Here is a 19,823-nt window from a genome sequence, read left to right on the forward strand (position 1 = left end):
TATCGCCGTGATTTTAGCGAATTTGTATGAAGAAAAACAAAAAACCCACCACTTCAAATCCAGATTTTAAAAAAAACGTGTTACTGACATTTGTACTGAGTAAAATATTATTATTTTTTCCCTGTAAAGCTGAACATTACTGCGTTACAACAAAAAGCAACGTATTACAGTAATTCATTACTTCTAAAACGCGTTATGCCAAACACTGAGAAGAATGGAGCCTCCCCTCAAAAAGTTTCACAGTGCGACTTTAAATAATCCAGCAGACACGAGACAGAGATTGTTTATGTAGAATTGTGCTTTATTATAGAAACAAAACAACCCAAATATCCAAACATGCACCAAAAAAGAACAGGAGCACAGCGGCCGGGCGGGTAGGGCATCTGACTGAACGTGAGGTAGAAACGGGGCGGGAAAAAACCTCAGGATATCCAAAAAGCAGAAAGTATACCAAGAATAATGTAAATATAATATAATGACCATTAATAATCATGTGCACTGCTATAGGACAGATACCTGAAAACCATCAAGAAACAAGAGAACAGCCGTCGAAACCAGCTCATGGAAAAACAAAGTCAGACAATAAATTTAATCCATAACTTCAGTGTTTTTAGGTTATGATGCTTCAGAATCCACGTGTCATTCGTTCATTTGTTTTTCAAAATAAAAACAAAAATAAGAAAACGAAAAATCAGCTGTTTTCTTCATTATTTGTCTCCAAAACCAACGATTTGTTTTTTCAGTTTTCGATTTTGTTTTTAAATGAAGAATGGAAAAAAAAAATAGACAACGATCGTTTCCCGTTTACATGACGTCCGTGACTGCGATGCTGGAGTTTTGCACCGCATACGGACTGAACCACGTCCGGGACCAGACCGAGACTGAGACCAGGACTGAAACCAGGATCAGACCGGGACCAGATCAGGACCAGACCATGATTGAGACCGGGATCAGAGTAGAACTGAGACCAAGATTGAGACCGGGACTGAGACCGGGACCAGACCAGGACCTGACAGTGATTGAAACTGAGACCAGACCAGAACTGAGACTGGGACTGAAACCAGGACTGAGACCGGGACTGAGACCAGGACTGGGACAAGACCGGGACTGAGACTGGGAACAAGATCAGGACTGAGACCAGGACTGAGACCAGGACTGAGACCAGGACTGGGACCAGGACTGGGACCAGGACTGGGACCAGACCGGGACTGAGACTGGGACTGAAACCAGGACTGAGACCGGGACTGAGCCTGGGACCAGACCAGGACTGAGACCAGGACTGGGTCAAGACCGGGACTGAGACTGGGAACAAGATCAGGACTGAGACCAGGACTGGGACCAGGACTGGGACCAGGACTGGGACCAGACCGGGACTGAGACTGGGACTGAAACCAGGACTGAGACCGGGACTGAGCCTGGGACCAGACCAGGACTGAGACCAGGACTGGGACAAGACCGGGACTGAGACTGGGAACAAGATCAGGACTGAGACCAGGACTGAGACCAGGACTGAGACCAGGACTGGGACCAGGACTGGGACCAGGACTGGGACCAGGACTGGGACCAGACCGGGACTGAGACTGGGAACAGACCAGGACCAGACCGTTATTGAGACCAGGACCAAACAAGGACTGAGACCGGGAACAGGACCAGGACTGAGACCAGGACTGAGACCAGGACTGAGACCAGGACTGGGACCAGGACTGGGACCAGACCGGGACTGAGACTGGGAACAGACCAGGACCAGACTGTTATTGAGACCAGGACCAAACAAGGACTGAGGTCGTTATCACACCGCTAGTTCGATTATTTGGTCCGCACCAGGCAATAAAATTGTTATTATGTAGCAAATACACTCCAGTGTGTCCGCGTTCACACCGGCAAACGAACCAAAACTGGTTCGATTCACGTGTCTCTGTTTCCCCGGTAAAAACAGCGATACTCCAGTTACCAACACCGATGTTCCTGTTAATACCACGGGCCGTCCTCATCTCAAATTATCACCATGAACTCATAAAAACAGCAACATGTAGAACTTTGTACAAACTCACCGCATCAGCCCAGAGTTCGGGTAACAGCAGCAGCCAACAGCGCTCACAGTAGCGCAGCTCCTCAGGGTGGGGCTGGGGTCTGGTCCTTGGTCTTCTGTTACAAGTGCGTTGGTCAGATGGTCCGGAGGCTCTGTCCTCCATGTGCTGGTTCCAAACGGTGGCGAGCAAGACCAGTGCTTGATGGACTGAGTCCGAGCGGGTACGTTCAGTCGTCTGCGCGCTGTTTCCGTGCGGGAAAAGCAAGAATGCGCTGTGGGACTACAGGTCCGGGCGCTGCTCCTGTCCTCCGCGCTCAAGAACCGCGGCTGGTTCCGAGGTGGTGCAGCATCCGGACAGAAGCGTGAGTCCAGTTTGGTTTGTTATATGTTGTTCTGAGCGTCCGTCCTCCGCGCATTTGGTTCTTCCTGGGGAAAGCGCTTCCTCAGGTCGAGGCTCCCCGCTCCAGCTCCTCTGAGCCCGGCCTGAACTGGAGCTGCCCCCGCTGGTTCGGGACTCTGGTTTGGATCTAGTCCGACTGTATTTCTCACACTAGGCTAAAAACAGGGACTTTTTTAAGTTGTATCAATTGAATGGGCGATTGCCTATTGCCATGAAATTATTTGGTTAATTAAAGCCTAAAATAACAAATGTTTGGTTGCTGTGTGATCACGGGGAACACCGGGTCGTCTCTGTGCGTGTAGGTCCCGAACAGGGGTACGCACCCCCAATTTTGACTCACTCTGGAGCCACACGTTCGCACACTGATACTTGCTCTGATCTTCGTGTGTTACATTCTCTGTATTGGCCATTGTTGGTCAAATAATTTGAAAATGAATCGTGGCTGCGTCTGGACAACAATCTGTTACTGCGCTGGAGTCGTACAGCGTGTCATTTCAGGCAGAGGAGACACGTGATGCATTTCGAATAGTCCGTTTGTCCATACTGTCTATGGTTTGGACCCGGGTTCGCGTTCACACCAGAGGAACCGCACCAAAGTTGGTCATTTGGTGCGGATTCAAGTGAACCGAGACCACCTCTTTTTTGCGGTCTCGGTCCGCTTGATTTGGTTCGGGTCCGAGTCCGATTGACGCTTTCACACCAACGCAAACGAACCGAACTAACCACTTTTGGTTCGAATGGACCGTTTGGTGCGCACCAAATACTGTCGGTGTGAAAACACCCTGAGACCGGGAACAGACCAGGACTGAGACCAGGACTGAGACCAGGACTGGGACCAAACCGGGACTGAGACCGGGACTGAGACCAGGACTGGGACCAAACCGGGACTGAGACGGTTTAGTCCTGGTTTGTTCCTGGTTTAGTTCTGATTTGTTCCTGGTTTAGTCTTGTTTTAGTCCTGATTCAGTTCTGGTTCAGTCCGTATGCGGCGTAAAAGTCCAGCATCGCAGTCACAGAAGTCACTGAAACGGGAAACGGCCGTGATCCGTTTTTTTTCCATTCTTCATTTAAACACAAAATCAAAACCTGAAAAAACAAATCAATATCCTTTTTTTTTTTTTTTTCATTTTAGTTTTGGAGACAAATAACGAAGAAAACAGTTGACTTTTTCATTTTCTTATTTTTAGTTTTATATCGAAAACCGAACGAACGAACAACAGACGGATTCTTCAAGTTTCCGTTTCGTAAAAAGACTAGACCTTCTAATGTGCACGACTTCAGTAAAGTATCAATATAAGTCGCATATATCTCGTATTTCATTTACACGTTCTAATTTAAACGGGGTTCCTATGAATGTCAACATACAAAATAGAATATATCACTTCGTTTTACGTTTGTTAAATACATACGTTACATTCAGACCAGTAGTAAAGGCTTCGGTGCGGCGGACAGAAGGGGCACCTGTCGCATAAAAACTCTCCAAGCCTTTTGAATAATAGTAAACAGTTATAATTACAGCTATGAAAATCCTCGGCTCAAAGTGGACATGCCTCTCTCCCCACAAGCCACCGGCCAAAACATTACGACCACCGCACTATGGCAAAAAGGGCAGACGGAGACTTAGACCCGGGTTCATCTCTGTCGAAAGGCTCTTCTGTAGCTCTGCTGGGGAGTTTCTGCTCTGGACTGGATCAGAGGTGGTTAAGGCCTGGGTTAGACCTGGGTTAGACCTGGTTTAGACCTGGTTTAGACCTGGGTTAGTCCCGGTTTAGACCTGGTTTAGACCTGGGTTAGACCTGGGTTAGTCCCGGTTTAGCCCTGGTTTAGACCTGGGTTAGACCTGGGTTAGTCCCGGTTTAGTCCTGGTTTAGACCTGGGGAAGTCCTGGTTTAGTCCTGGCCTGGGTTAGACCTGGTTTAGACCTGGTTTAGACCTGGCCTGGTTTAGTCCTGGTTTAGACATGGTTTAGTCCTGGCCTGGGTTAGACCTGGTTTAGACCTGGGTTAGTCCTGGTTTAGTCCTGGCCTGGTTTAGTCCTGGTTTAGACTGGTTTAGTGGCCTGGGTTACCTGGTTTAGACCTGATTTAGACCTGGCCTGGGTTAGACCTGGTTTAGACCTGGTTTAGTCCTGGCCTGGGTTAGACCTGGTTTAGACCTGGTTTAATCCTGGTTTAGACATGGTTTAGTCCTGGCCTGGTTTAGACCTGGTTTAGACCTGGGTTAGTCCTGGTTTAGTCCTGGCCTGGTTTAGTCCTGGTTTAGACCTGGTTTAATCCTGGTTTAGTCCTGGCCTGGTTTAGTCCTGGTTTAGACCTGGTTTAATCCTGGTTTAGACATGGTTTAGTCCTGGCCTGGTTTAGTCCTGGTTTAGACCTGGTTTAGTCCTGGTTTAGTCCTGGCCTGGTTTAGACCTGGTTTAATCCTGGTTTAGTCCTGGCCTGGTTTAGTCCTGGTTTAGACATGGTTTAGTCCTGGCCTGGGTTAGGCCTGGTTTAGACCTGATTTAAACCTGGCCTGGGTTAGACCTGGTTTAGACCTGGTTTAGTCCTGGTTTAGTCCTGGCCTGGTTTAGACCTGGTTTAGTCCTGGTTTAGTCCTGGCCTGGATTAGACCTGGTTTAGTTCTTGGTTAGATCTGATTAAATTCTGGGTCAGACCAGGTTTAGATCTGGTTTAGTCCCGGTTAAGTCCTGGTTAAGTCCTGGCTTCTATTGTGGGGAGTTCTTGCTCTGCTGTGGACAGTATCAGAGGTGGTTAAGACCTGGTTTAGTCCTGGTTTAGTCCTGGTTTAGACCTGGTTTAGTCCTGGTTTTGACCTGGTTTTAATATAATCTTCAGTACCCAGGTCAGTATCTGTCAGAGGAACTAGACCTGGTTTAGTTTTCCTGGTTTAGTCCTGAATTAAAGCAGAGATATTTTTGGTGATCAGAATCAAAAATGGTCCAGGGAAGAAACCATGGCAACTCAAGCACAGAGAGACTCTGTTACTCAACGTCATGTTCACATGAATTTAGTCATTTTTAAACATCAGGTTTGACAAGAAAACAGTTTTTACCTTTAAAATATATTAAAACAGTGATTTTTTTTTTTTTTTTGTTGAATTCTTAAAATCATCTCTTCGTCCTCTTTGTAAACTTTAACCACCGTCGCTCTGAATAAAACGGACGATTTTGCCAAACAGTGTTAAATTTCATTCACGCTAAACCAGGTCTGAACCAGGTCTGAACCAGGTCTTAACCAGGGCAAAAACAGGATGAAAATAGGACTAAACTAGGATTAAATCAGGTCTAAACCTGGATTTAACAAGGTCTAAACCAGGACTAAACCAGGGCTAAACCAGGGCTAAACCAGGACTAAACCAGGGCTAAACCAGGACTAAACCAGGGCTAAACCAGGGCTAAACCAGGACTAAACCAGGTCTAAACCAGGTCTAAACCAGGACTAAGCCACGTCTAAACTAGGATGAAAAAAGGACAAAACCAGAATTAAACCAGGTCTAAACCAGGTCTAAACCAGGATGAAAATAGGACTAAACCAGGATTAAACCAGGATTAAACCATGTCTAAACCAGGTCTAAACCAGGTCTAAACCAGGATGAAAATAGGACTAAACCAGGATTAAACCAGGTCTATACCAGGACTAAACCAGGTCTAAACCAGGTCTAAACCAGGATGAAAATAGGACTAAACCAGGATTAAACCAGGTCTATACCAGGACTAAACCAGGTCTAAACCAGGTCTAAACCAGGATGAAAATAGGATTAAACCAGGTCTAAACCAGGGCCAAACCAGGTCTAAACCAGGTCTAACCAGGATTTAATCAGGTCTAAACCAGGAATAAACCAGGTTTAAACCAGGACTAAAATAGGACTAAACCAGGAAGAAAACAGGACTAAGATGTCAAAATCTAATGTTTTAGGAAAAAACCTCTGTCGCCTAAACTTGAACACAAATAAAACCCCGTCTTAGTTTGTGTTTGGTGTCGTACGTGGCGTGGCATCAGGTGTAATGGTCGTAATGTTTTGCCTGATTTTTGTAAACAGGAAATACAAAAGTGGTTCAGTTCAGTAGTGTCCCGTAGAGCTGGGCCTTGGTCAGACTGTCCTTCCGGGTCAACCCCAGAGACCCGAACTTGGTCAGGGGGGCGTGACCGTAGGGAGGGGGCGGGGCCGGGGGCGGGGACTGGCTCACCTGGCTCACCTGTGGGGGCAGGCTGTGCATCTCCACCTGGTAGTGCTGCAACTCCGCCGCCATCTCCAGCGACCTCTGGTGGAGCGACTCGGTGGAGCTGTTGGGACTCGGGTCCTCGCCGTACTCCTGGCCCTGCCCCCCAGCCCAGGCCCCGCCCCCGGCCCCGCCCCCTCCCGGTCCTTGGAGCTTCCGGAGTGGTACAGGCTCTGCTCGGACCCCTGGCTGCCCTCCGCCCGGTACAGGTGGGCTTGGCTGTGCGCTTGCCTCATCCCGCATTCCTGGCTCCCCGCCGCGCCCGCCCCCGCCCACCCCTGGTCCATGACGGCGCCGCCCTGGTGGTGGAGGTGGTAGTAGTCGGCGCCCTCCTGGAAGCTGCTGTACATGGGACCCAGTCGGATCTTGGCGGGTCTGACCGAGAAGTGCTGCTCAGAGAAGCTGTACGGCGACGCGCGGCCGGGACTCCGATACGAGTGCAGGTCCTCCACGCTGAGCTGTCGCCACCGGCAGATCAGCTCCTCCTCCTCGGGCGCCAACGTGCTGCCGCGGCGACTGTCTCCGTAGGCGACGCTCGGCGAGGAGGACGGCGGGAGCGGCTCGTACGGCTCGCTGAAGCAGGACGACATGGTGCGGCTGTACACGGGCGAGCTGCCGTTGTTCTGGTGGTGCGACATCTCCCCCTGCTGGAAGGACGGGGCGTTGCCGAAGACCCCGGGGCTTTCGGCGTCGCCCTCCCAGGACGACTCGCTCTTGCGGTCGTCGTAGCCGCCCGCGTCCCTCCACTCCATGTAGAGCGTGTGGTGGTGCGGGGAGGAGGCGTTGGAGCTGGGCGGGCCGTGGGGTTTGTCCTCGGAGCCGGCGGCGCTGAAGCTGGAGTAGGAGCTGGAGCCGGTGCCCAGCAGAGGGGGGAACTTGGCGAAGTGCTCCTGAGAGAAGCTCTGGGTCAGGCCCACAGACCCCTCCTCCGGGTTACTGTGGACAGAGGGAGAAAAGTTTAGATTAGGGGTCTGCAAGGGACAGAATTTTCAGTCCTACTCCTGCCCACATCTGTGATATTTTGTCCCGCTCCCGCCCGCAAATCCCGCAGGATGGGAACGTTCACTTTCTCAAGCTCTATCAATCCGTATATCATTTGTTCATTAGTTTTTCAAAATAAAACCAAAAATAAGAAAACGAAAAAACAACAATTTTCTTCATTATTTGTCTACAAAACCAAAATGAGAAAACTATTTTGTCTTTAAATGATAATGGAAAAAATGAATAACGGCTGTTCCTGTTTCTGAAACTTAAAATGTGATGCTGGACTTTTGCAGCGCATATGGACTGAACCAGGACTAAAACAGGATTAAAAACAGGACTAAAACAGGTCTAAACCAGTACTAAAACAGGACTAAAACAAGACTAAAACAGGACTAAATCAGTACTGAGTGTCGGGACGGGCCCGGAGGTGCGCCCATGTAGACTGTCAGGTGATCAAGACTGAGACCGGGACCAGGTTGGGACTGAGACCAGTTTAGTCCTGTTTTAGTCCTGGGTTCAGTCCGGATGCGGCGCAAAAGTCCGGCATCGCAGTTTAAGTAACCGCTCCGCTCTGCTCCTGTCACTCTGATTGGTCAAAGCGATCACATGATTTATGAGACCGCGCTCTGTGAGTACGTTCGTGTGTATTTGTGTGTATTTGTGTATTTGTGTGTATTTGTGTGTACCTGCAGGAGAAAAGACCACTACTGCGCATGTTCAATCGGCCCCAGAACCACTGGAAGTACCTCGCCGGGCTAAAAGTGAATCTGGAGTCATGCGCCATTGAGCTCGGCCCATTGACTTGAATGGACGGACATTTAAAAAACCTGGGGCTTGTTCTTTAGTGGCAGGATAACTATGCCCATTGACATGAACTAGTCTTGCAGTAGTGACCTCTGCAAATACAAGGACTGGTATGGAATATTTTAAAAAGTGTCTCCACACGTCTCCAAAACTCTGGCTCACTAGGAAATGAGGTCCTGTGTCCAAAATTCCAGACTGTCCCTTTCCAGTGTTGTTAAAATTGACTTACTTGGTGACTAATACTTTTATTCAGTCCCCACCCCGTCCGGTCCCTCACCTTTGACTGTCCGTGGAGTTCTGGGGCCCGTACACCATGGCCCTGTGCCCGTGCAGGTCCATGCTGGGGCGCCTCTCCCTGTGCCGATCGTCGGGGCAGTACAGCGCCGTGTCGCTGCTGTACAGGTCCGACTTGTAGGCCGCTCGGAGCCCCAGCCGCCCGCCGGGACCGCCCAGGCTCTCCAGGATGAAGGTGTGCTCCTGCGGGTGGGGCAGGGGGCCGGGGGGGCTGGGCGAGCGGGAGCCCTGGCTGCTGCTCCCCCCGTCGTCGGGCTTGTCCAGGCCGGGGCTCAGGTGGGAGGCGGGGACCGGGTCGGCGTACAGGGCGGGCTCCTCCTCCTCTTCCTCCATGTGAAGAGTCATGCGCTCCTGGAAGTCCGCCGGGAGCTGGGGGGAGACGGAAGGACACTGGGTTCAATAATGTGGTGATACTTTGCATTGACGTCATGTTGTGGCTGTTCTACGTGTATCTCTATGGTAAAAAGTTCAGCAGTTATCCTTGGTGACACAATGTGCATTTAGGACAAAGTTTTAAGATTGTCTAAAAACTGAAAAACATATTTAAACATATTTACATGAGCCTGTGATCAATACAAGCGTTCATAGTCCGTGTATCATTCGTCCGTTTGTTTTTTAAAATAAAAACAAAAATAAGAAAACAAAAAAACAACAATTTTCTTCATTATTTGTCTCCAAAAAGAAAATGAAAAAACGGACAATGGCCATTTCCCGTTTCCGTGACTTAAACTGTGTGACTTTTGCGCCGCATACGGACTGAACCAGGACTAAAACAGGACTAAACCAGGTCTAGGTCTAAGCCAGGACTAATCCAGGTCTAAACCAGGTCTAAACCAGAACTGAACCAAGACTAAACAGGTCTCAGTCCGGGTCTCAATCCCGGTCTGGTCCAGGTCTGATCCCGGTCTCAGTCTCAGTCTCAGCCCTGATTTGGTCCTGCTCCGGTCCTGGTCTTAGTCCCGGTCTCAGTCCCGGTCTGAGCCTAGTGTGGTCCTGATCCCGGTCTGGTCCTGGTTCCGCTCTGGTCCTGGTCTCAGTCTCAGTCCCGGTCTGGTCCCAATCTCAGTGCTGGTCTGGTCCCGGTCTCAGTCCCGGTCTCAGTCCTGGTCTGGTCTCGGTCTGTTCCCGGTCTGGTCCTGGTCCCACTCTGGTCCTGGTCTCAGTCTCGGTCTCAGTCCCGGTCTGGTCCCAAACTCAGTGCTGGTCTCAGTCCCAGTCTCAGTCCCGGTCTAAGCCCAGTGTGGTCCCAGTCTCAGTCCTGGTCTCAGTCTCGGTCTTAGTCCCGGTCTGGTCGTGGTCTGGTCCTTGTCTCAGTCCTGGTCTCAGTCTCGGTCTCAGTCCCGGTCCGGTCCTGGTCCTGCTCTCGTCCTGGTCTCAGTCTTGGTTCCAGTCCCGGTCTGGTCCCAATCTCAGTGCTGGTCTGGTCCCGGTCTAGTCCCAGTCTCAGTCCCGGTCTCAATCCTGGTCTGGTCCCGGTCTCAGTCCCGGTCTGGTCCTGCTCTCAGTCCTGATCACCCGACAGTCTACATGGGCACACCTCTGGGTCCATCCCGACACTCAGTCCTAGTTTAGACCTGGTTTAGTCCTCTTTTAGTCCTGGTTCAGTCCGTATGCGGCGCAAAAGTCCAGCATTGCAGTTCTTCAGTCATTATTCTCGTTATTCAAGCAGCATGACCGACACGCTGATGTAAGCACTCAGTTGTTTTGTAATGAACGCGTTTTAAGCAGAAATGCTGACGTTGATTAATGGACTTAAAGAAGACCTACTGTGTTTGTGTCGACTATATAATTATAATCTATGGCACCCGTGGATCTGTATGTTATAAATTGTTATAAATTCATCTAAAACGACTTAATAAAATAAATAAGTGCACTGATTTCAGCGTTAGAAAACTGTGATGGGAGCTGATGTCACCACAACAAAGAGCTTGAAGTTGTCGGCATCTCTGATAGATTTTTCGAGAGGCTAAATGACAAGGAAACGACTGTAAGATCTGAAAAGTCAACTTTGCAGAATAGGTTTATTTTAAAGGTCTACCTATGATGTGACAGTCCAGAGAAAATTTTGTGTTTTCTGAGGCGCCATCCACACCAGTACGTATTCGAGTCGTTTTCGTTGTGGATGCAGTGTTCGTCAAAACTTATCCGATGGAAAACAGCTCCAGAGATGGAACTATCTGGTGCCGCCAGCTCCCGTGATTTCATCTGAGTACCGATCTGATCCGGCACCGTGTGGACGCCTGAAAACGTTGATACGGTGACATAGGAGCTCTAGTTGCGTCCTTATTGGACCACATCACTGTGATGTATCAGAACCAGAAACAAAAGTGATATGGTTCAAAAGACGTGAAAAGATCGGCTTTGACAATAAACGCATCACACTGGGAAATCAAACATGGCGGTTTGATGCTCACTTTTTCAGAGGACCCTTCCCAGTATGCATTGCGCAATGACCGGAAGTCCGAAATTCGAGATGCATGTATAATCGTGATTTCAATATTGACCAAAATAATCGTCCATAGTCGAGCAGACCTTGACTAGAGGAATCTGTGTATCATTCGTTTTTCAATATAAAACCAAAACTAAGAAAACGAAAAAAACAACAGTTTCCTTCGTTATTTGTCTCCAAAACCAAAAGAAAAAAACAGATAACGATTCGTTTTTTTCAGTTTTCGATTTTGTGTTTAAATGAAAAATGGAAAAAACGGATAACGGCTGCTTCCCGTTCACGTGACTTCCATGACTGCGATACCGGACTTTTGCACCACGTATGGATTGAACCAGGACTGATCCAGGTCCGAGACCAGACCAGGACCAAAGCGGGACTCAGAGCGGGACCAGACCGGAACTGAGACCAGACCGGAACTGAGACCAGGACCAGACCGGAACTGAGACCGAGACCAGCGGTCCAAGCGGTTCCGTGTCATCGTCTGCGCGCTGGTTCCGTGCGGGGAAAGCGAGAATGCGCTGTGGACTACAGGACCGGACGGGCTGCTCCGGTCCTCCGCGCTCAAGAACCGCGGCTGGTTCCGTGTGGTGCAAAGCATCCAACTGATGCTTTCACACCAACGAAAATGAACCGAACTAAGAGCTTTTGGTTCAAATGGACCAGGTCCGGGACCAGACCGGGACCAGACCGGAGGCTCAGAGCCCACGGCAGGGCCGGAGCTCGAAGCTGAGGCTCGGACCCCGCGGAGGCTCGGAGTCTGGTCCCAGTCTGTTCTGGTCTCAGTCCCGCTCTGGTCCCGGTCTGGTCTCGGACCTGGATCAGTCCTGGTTCAGTCCGTACGCGGTGCAAAAGTCCGGCATCGCAGTCACGGAAGTCACGTAAACGGGAAGCAGCCGTTATCCGTTTTTTCCATTATTCATTTAAACACAAAATCGAAAACTGAAGAAACAAATCATTATCCGTTTTTTCATTTTGGTTTTGGAGACAAATAGTGAAGAAAACAGTAGTTTTTTAGTTTTCTTATTTTTGGTTTTATATTGAAAAACTGATGAACGAATGATACACGGATTTAGAGGCTATAGCTGGATGAATCCTTCCACATAACACCACTGTTTCCATGAGCAAGACGCTTCACTCAGACAGTTTGGGATTAGGATTAATATCTGGCGTAAACTCCATCTCCTTTTTAGTAAAATACTGGTACTGTTTCGTGGTAGTAATAGGCCTAGGTAAAGTATCTCTCCTCTGTTGCAGTAAACTCATCTTCTGCCCTTCCTCACGCCTCCATAAACTACAGGCTACATTCGTCGATATGTTTCGGAGCCGCCGACCCAGGAGACATCAGCAAACACGTAAACATACCATAAACGCATGTACGACCTTTGACCCTAATGTACCGTAAACGAAACACGCCGATAATAACGCGCACGTCCACAGCGAGTGTGAGCTTATGTAATGATCGAGCCGTATTGACATTTCCATCGGGACACATGAGCGCGGTGTAAACAAGCTCCAGTCTAACCTTATGGAAATCAGATTGTTGTTGTCAGGGTTTACAGAAATTACTTTTACTCAATTATTTTATTCATGAACTATTTACTTTTATTTATGTATTATCCTTACTTTTGAGTAAACGTTACTCTCCCATAGGTTTCATAATTTCGTATTTTTACTATTTTTTGTAACACATGAAATGAAAACGAAAATGGCGTCATAAATAGAATTGTATTATTTTGAACAATTTTTGGTTTTGGACCAAGTTGCTACCATTATGACAAAAGAAAAGTATTATCATGTATTTAATGGGGGTGTGCATTGCCTGACGATACAATACATATCACGATTCGCATGTCATGATTCAGTATATCACGATATATCCCGATACTAAAACAATGGATGATATATTGTGATTTATCAATAATTACGTCTAATAATACAGACAACTACACCTTCAAGAGAGCACAACTGTATGAAAAATATTTGATAAACTTTTTAAAATCATGAGAACAATGAATGTAACTAATGAATTTTTGTGAAAAATAGTATTTAAAAAATCAATTTGGATCCTTTTTGAAGCGATTCGAGAATTGTTTCTTACACTCTTGGATTTAATAATTAGAATGCCATTTGCCAAAGGGCCTATATTACACTATTTTCTGATCTATATTACCTATATTTCCTCATTACAAACAAACCTGGAGTACCGTATTTTCTGGACTATAACTCGCTCCGGAGTATGAGTCGCACCAGCCAAAAAATGTGTAATGAAAAATTAAAAAAACATATATAAGTCGCACTTTTTTGGGGGAAATTTATTTTAGAAAATCAGAGACCTGGAACTAACATTTCATCTTGAAAGTCAAGTTATAGTAAAAACAATAGAACAGAGAACAACAGACTGTTAACGTCACATATGAACAGTTCTTCAGATAAACTATAACATAAACAACAGAACAGAACAAGTTTAACAAACTCTCCATCTCACTCCAAATCACTAAATCCATTCAATTCTTCATCCTCGGTGTCACTTCTGAGCAACTCCGTGACCTCCAGAGGTAAACAGAGCGCCAGCTTCCTCTTCTGTGTCGCTGTCGTCAAACTCGGCATCAGTTCCAGTTAGAATTATTTCAGCCTTTCTGAATCCCGTCTGGATGGTTTCAGTTGTGTCTGAAGTCAGGCTTTGTCGATCCATCAAATGACTTCCAGGAAAGTTGCATGATGCGGCTTGTTTTCAGCTGCATATTTCGCTACTTGCAGCAGGACAGAGGCTCTTTCTGCAGGAGACATGCGCAGTAGTGACAGTGGTACAGGAGTAATAGGAGCAGCAGATACTGACATAAAAGCCTTGAGCCTCCCACGTCTGTCAGTGTGAAAATTTTAATATATAAGTCGCAGGAAACACCCAAACCATAAAAAAGTACCATTTATAGTCCGAAAAATACTGTAGTGTTTTGTTGGTTTAGCATAATATGTGTTCTTTAAAGAAGGGATATTCTGCAGCTATAATGAAACTTTTTGGTGCTTTCTGTGTTATAATTCCCTCATAAAAACAGGCCTGAAGAGGTTTTAGATGCCATCCATGCATGTTTGGGTAATCTAGTGATCTCACCTTAGCCTTATTCAAACCCTCCTTATGGTCCCACATGATAATTCTTCATAAATATACAAAAACAGGATACAAAACTGTATAATACAACTTCACAAACCTGATACAATGTGCAGCACTTTCATTAGCTGTGAGGGGGAGTGACTTAGCATGGAGAGCAAAGGGAGTGTCAATAATAAAACGCAAGTATACATCGTTTTCGGCAAATCTGCAATGCAATATGTTCAATCCGCCCTTTTCAGTTTAATAAAATATTCACTCTCATTTGTCTGTTTAAGTCAATCCAGGTTGAAATTATAAAATTATATGACAAATCACAATTTCGCTTTTCATTTCTGACGCTTTTCATTTCACATCGACTCTGCCTCTGTGCAGTCAGTCCACCCCAGGTCGCTTCATCCACGCGTCATGTTTGATCAGTGGTACATGAGTCAGGCCCAAATGGGTTCTTCACAAAACCTCACCAAGGCTTCTGTGACGGAGAACACAATGGACATAATGAAATAACAGGCTGGAGAGGCGCACGGGGAAAAAACTGATTTGAGTTTCATTTAATACCTTTATTAATACGAGTGGCTGACAAATAGGAGACGAAATGGAAGTGGGGTTGTCAGGTGCTGATCGTGGAGCCTGACGTCGGCCATAGAGGTCGGCTCCGGTCAAATGAAGCTCACCGATGTCGGCAGTTATAAGAGCGAATCTCTAGCATAAAGAGTATTTAAATCTCTTTATATTTACATCTTTTTATTCAAGACTCCAAATCGACTAGAGGCTGTATTCTTGCACATACTACCACTGTTTCCATGGGGAATACACTTCGCCCACATGGTTTAGGGTTAGGATTAGTAGTAGTAGAGCAGAAGCAGTACTAGTAGCAGTAGTATACCGTATTTTTTGGACTATAAGTCACGCTTTTTTTCATGGTTTGGGTGTTTCCTGTGATTTATACTCCACTTATATATTAACATTTTCACACTGAAGCCGTGAGAGCCTCTAGTCTTGAGTATCTGCTGCTCCTGTTCCTCCTGTACCACTGTCACTTGGCTCTACTGCGCATGTCTCCTGAAGAAAGAGCCTCTGTCCTGTCTGTATCATGTCAGTCGATCGCACCATTACTTCTGTACCACTGAAAATTAAAATTCAAACTAACTTTTTCAGCTGATGTCATTGTTATTAAAAGCCCACGTTGCATGCTGGGAAATATTTTGGTCAGAGGCAAGAAACACGATAGCGGTCAAACACAATGCGTAACCTCGCGTATTTATCCCCGATAATGGTAAATTCCTGCTGCATTATCAGATGCACAAAATAGAAGCACAGAAGAAGGAAAATGTCTTTTTCGTATTCTGAGTGAAAAGAACCGCTAACGGCGAATTAAACGGACTTTTAAACCTCCGCAGAGCAAACGTAGAAGATCCTAACAAACCGTGGACTCCAACAAGTTCAACAACACATCAAGACTCTTGGAGGCTTTTCATCTTTTCTGCTGTGAATGGCCCAGGAGTTTCCACCAAGTCATTGTGGATATCACCAAAGTGAATATTTGGCCAGGTAGATTGGCGATTCTGACCAGAAATTTGGTTTGGTCCACCTTTTGTCGGGGTTGAAAAGGGTGATTTGGCTCCATCGATGCTTATGACCAATTTCTGGTCAAATGGTCTTGGGTCCTCTGCCGTTAGAGTGGATAAATAACTGGGATCAATACCCTTTACGTGCTTTCTTGCTCCGTCCGTCATGTTGAATTAGTGTTTATTGCCGCCGACCAAAATAATTCCCAGCATGCAACGCTCGCTTTTGTCAACAATGAAACTCGCCTATAAACACGACTGAGAAGACTGAACACAAATGCACCCGAAAAGAAAATTAGATTTTGCAGATTACAAGTTACAAGTAGCGAAATCTGCAGCTGAAAACAGTAATCGAGCAGCAGAAAGAAAGTTTGGAGTGAGCGAGAAACTTGTGACACCGGGAGGATGCACCATGCAACTCTCCTGGAAGTCACTGGACGACAAAGGCTGAACTTCAGTGACACCGAAACCATCCTGTCGGGATTCAGAAAGGCCAGAATAATTCTAACGGGAACTGATGCTGAGTCTGACGACAGCGACACAGAAGAGGAAGCGGCGCTCTGTTTACCTCTGGAGTTGCTCAGAAGTGACACCGAGGATGAAGAATTGAATGGATTTAGTGATTTGGAGTGAGATGGAGAGATTGGTAAGCCTGCTGTTCTCTAGTCTGTCGTTATTACTGTCGGTGATTGTCAGTGCAACTTAAATATGCTTTTTTCTTCTTCATTACTAATTTTTTGGCTTATAGTCTGAAAAATACAATACATATCTATCCTCTGTTGCAAGCTCACCAAGGCTAGAAGTTATAGGAACAAATCTGGAGCCAGGTAAGTTGATTTAATTCTAGTGAAGGCGTAAGAAGTTTAAAAACACAGTGGAGCACATCCTGTATAACCACATGACATCACAAGGTGGAACATAGTGTTTTGTGATAGAAGAACTCAGACGTGTTAAACATGTGTGAATGAAACAAAACTGAAATCGTGCTGTGTTGTTTTTGAGTCAGTCTCGCTCCGTTGCTGCTGCCGTCGTCGTCGTCGTTGTTGTTGTTGTTGTTGTTGACATCGCGACGCTAATGCTAATTCCTCCATAGAAAATGCATTGTGACTTGCTAGCTTCTGTGACACCGCCTTTGCGAACAGGCCCATATTATTTACACCAAACACTAAAGGGTCCACATAACAGGGAGCACGGAGGTGTGAGGCTTCTCTGCGCCTGCAGGGATACGCTCCGGTTGCCACGGTAACGTCTCATCAATGGCAAACCTGCTGTCCACTGCAAACCACCGCTCAGTGTTTATCGTCTTACAGCCCAGTCCACAATATTCTTATTCTGAACCGAGCCGGATTTATTACATGAATCTTTAAATAAAACCTAAAGTAAAGTAGGAAGTAGTAATAGTAAATGCCATCAGTAGTAGTACTACTAGTAGTAGTAGTAGTAGATTAGAAGTAGTAACACTAGTAGTACTAAAATTAGGGGTAGTAGGAATAGTAATAGTAAATACCATCAGTAGTACTAGTACTAGTAGTAGTAGTAGTAGTAGTAGTAGTAGTAGATTAGAAGTAGTAACACTAGTAGTAGTAAAATTAGGAGTAGTAGGAATAGTAATAGTAAATACCATCAGTAGTACTAGTACTAGTAGTAGTAGTAGTAATAGTGGTAGTAGTAGTAGTAGTAGTCGTAGTAGTATTAGTAGTAGATTAGAAGTAGTAACACTAGTAGTAGTTAAATTAGGAGTAGTAGGATCATGGGATCCTCTTACAGAGACTAGAGGACTGGGTGGGCATCTCTGGTTCTGTACTAAACTGGTTCAAGTCCTATCTAGAAGACAGGAAGTATTTTGTTGAAATTGGAAACTGTGTCTCAGATCACATGGCCCTGACCTGTGGGGTGCCTCAGGGGTCAATCCTGGGCCCCCTGTTGTTCAATCTCTACATGCTGCCATTAGGCCAGTTAATAAGCAGCAATAACGTGTCCTACCACAATTATGCAGATGACACTCAGATCTACGTCTCTCTGGCAGCAGGAGACTATGGACCAGTGGAGTCACTTGGTCACTGCATCCAACAGATCAGTGTGTGGATGCAAAACAACTTTCTCCAGCTAAACTCTGACAAGACTGAAGTCATAGTGTTTGGTCCACAGAAACAAAGGGACAGTGTCAGCAGTCACCTCCAGTCTCTCTCTCTAAAACCTTCAAATCAGGCAAGAAATCTAGGGGTAATAATGGACTCAGACTTGAACTTTAACAGCCACATCAAATCAATAACATCTGCAGCCTTTTACCATCTAAAAAACATAGCAAAAATCAAAGGTTTACTGTCTAAATCAGACTTGGAGAAACTTATCCATGCGTTTGTCTCCAGTAGGTTAGATACTGTAATGTTCTGCTCACTGGTCTCTCCAAACGAGCTGTGAGACGCTGCAGAACATCCAGAACATCCAGAACGCTGCAGCTCGGGTCCTTACTCGAACTAGGAAGTACGAGCACATAAGTCCTGTGCTCAGGTCTCTGCACTGGCTCCTGTGCCTCAGAGAATAGACTTTAAAGCAGCTCTGCTTGTACAAGTCTCTCCATGGCCGAGCACCAAAGTACATCTGTGACATGTTAGTGTCATATGAACCATCTCACACTCTGAGGACCTCAGGGACCGGCCTCCTGCTGGTGCCCAGAGTCACGACTAAACAAGGGGAGTCAGCGTTCAGGTTCATGCAGCTAAAACCTGGAACAGTCTGAACATGTGAGACAGACTCTTCTGTGACGCTGTTTAAATCCAGGCTCAAAACATTTCTGTTTAACTGTGCATATAACTGAAAGGTTTTCATTCCGCACTCTTCTCTCCAATTTATGTCTCTCTTTTTTAATTTTAATCTTCATGATTATTTATGTTTTGATTTGTTTTTATTATGATTTTAATGTATTTCTTATTCTGTAAAGCACTTTGAATTACTTTGTGTACGAATTGTGCTATACAAATAAACTTGCCTTGCCTTGCCTAGGAATAGTAATAGTAAATACCATCAGTAGTAGTAGTAGTAGTAGTAGTAATAAAAGTACCTGAAATAAGTGGTAATAATGGCAGCAATGGTAGTAGCCATTGTAGAAGTAGTAGTAGTAGGCTAGTAGTAACAGTAAAAGTACCTCAAAAAACATACATGCTACAGATCTGACCTGGAATTTTGTCTCCATGGAGAAAGATACATTTAATGCCATAATGAGGAACATTCTAGCCCAAGCAACTACAATAAAAGCTCATGAGTGTGTAAAATATTCTTTGTGTGAGTTTGTGATCGGGGGCTGAATAGTGAGAGGAAATGGGTCAGGTCTGAATACACGGAGCAAACACGGTGATATTTGAAGTCCAAAAGTACAATAATGAGAGACTCCTACTGTCCACCTGAGCCCAGTCGAGTGACCTGGATACAGAAGTGAGCAACGTCAATATCATATGAAGATATGTTTAGTTACCTGAGGTTCAGGTGATCGCCTTGTCTTTTCTTCTCGCCCTCCCATCTTTTTTTTTTTTCTCATTCCGTTTTTCATTCAGGTAAGAGGGGAAAAGCCTCCTCAGAAGACCCAAACCGGATTTCGATATCACCATCTCTCTATCGTCTCCGATCTAAAAATGGTATCAGATCTCGACTCCAATATTGAAATTTTTTGCTGGATTGAATATCAGCTTCCGAATATCAGTTCAGTCAATATCCTGATTGGAATTATAAATTATAAATAAGAGTAAATGGTCGCAGTCGGCCCAAAAAGTCTTGTTCTGTAGTTCTTTGAGAGAAAATAACATAACACATGTGGACCAGTTTTGTCTTAAATGCTGTTTTCCGTCTCAGCTCTAGAGTTCTAAGTGGGACAGAATTTTCAGTCCTGCTCCCGCCCGCACTTAGTCAAACTGGGGCCATCTAGTGCCTCCACTCAATTTTATTTCTTTCCAGCGACTACATCAGGAATCAA

The 19,823-nt window shown here is 46.0% G+C and overlaps 1 protein-coding gene across 1 annotated transcript in view; it reads right to left on the reverse strand.

The window, feature by feature from the left end:
• Positions 1-6,486: 6,486 nt before the first annotated feature.
• LOC110162756 (brain-enriched guanylate kinase-associated protein-like) overlaps positions 6,487-19,823 on the reverse strand; it is a 50,837-nt gene continuing 37,500 nt past the window's right edge. Inside the window, 3 exon segments of the mRNA XM_055149497.1 lie at positions 6,487-6,774; positions 6,777-7,587; positions 8,717-9,102. Of these exon segments, the coding sequence (XP_055005472.1) occupies positions 6,487-6,774; positions 6,777-7,587; positions 8,717-9,102 (1,485 nt within the window).

The sequence above is a fragment of the Boleophthalmus pectinirostris genome, unplaced genomic scaffold, assembly GCF_026225935.1.
Source record: "Boleophthalmus pectinirostris isolate CB_2022bp ecotype Guang Dong unplaced genomic scaffold, ASM2622593v1 HiC_scaffold_13, whole genome shotgun sequence".
NCBI lineage: Eukaryota > Metazoa > Chordata > Actinopteri > Gobiiformes > Gobiidae > Boleophthalmus > Boleophthalmus pectinirostris.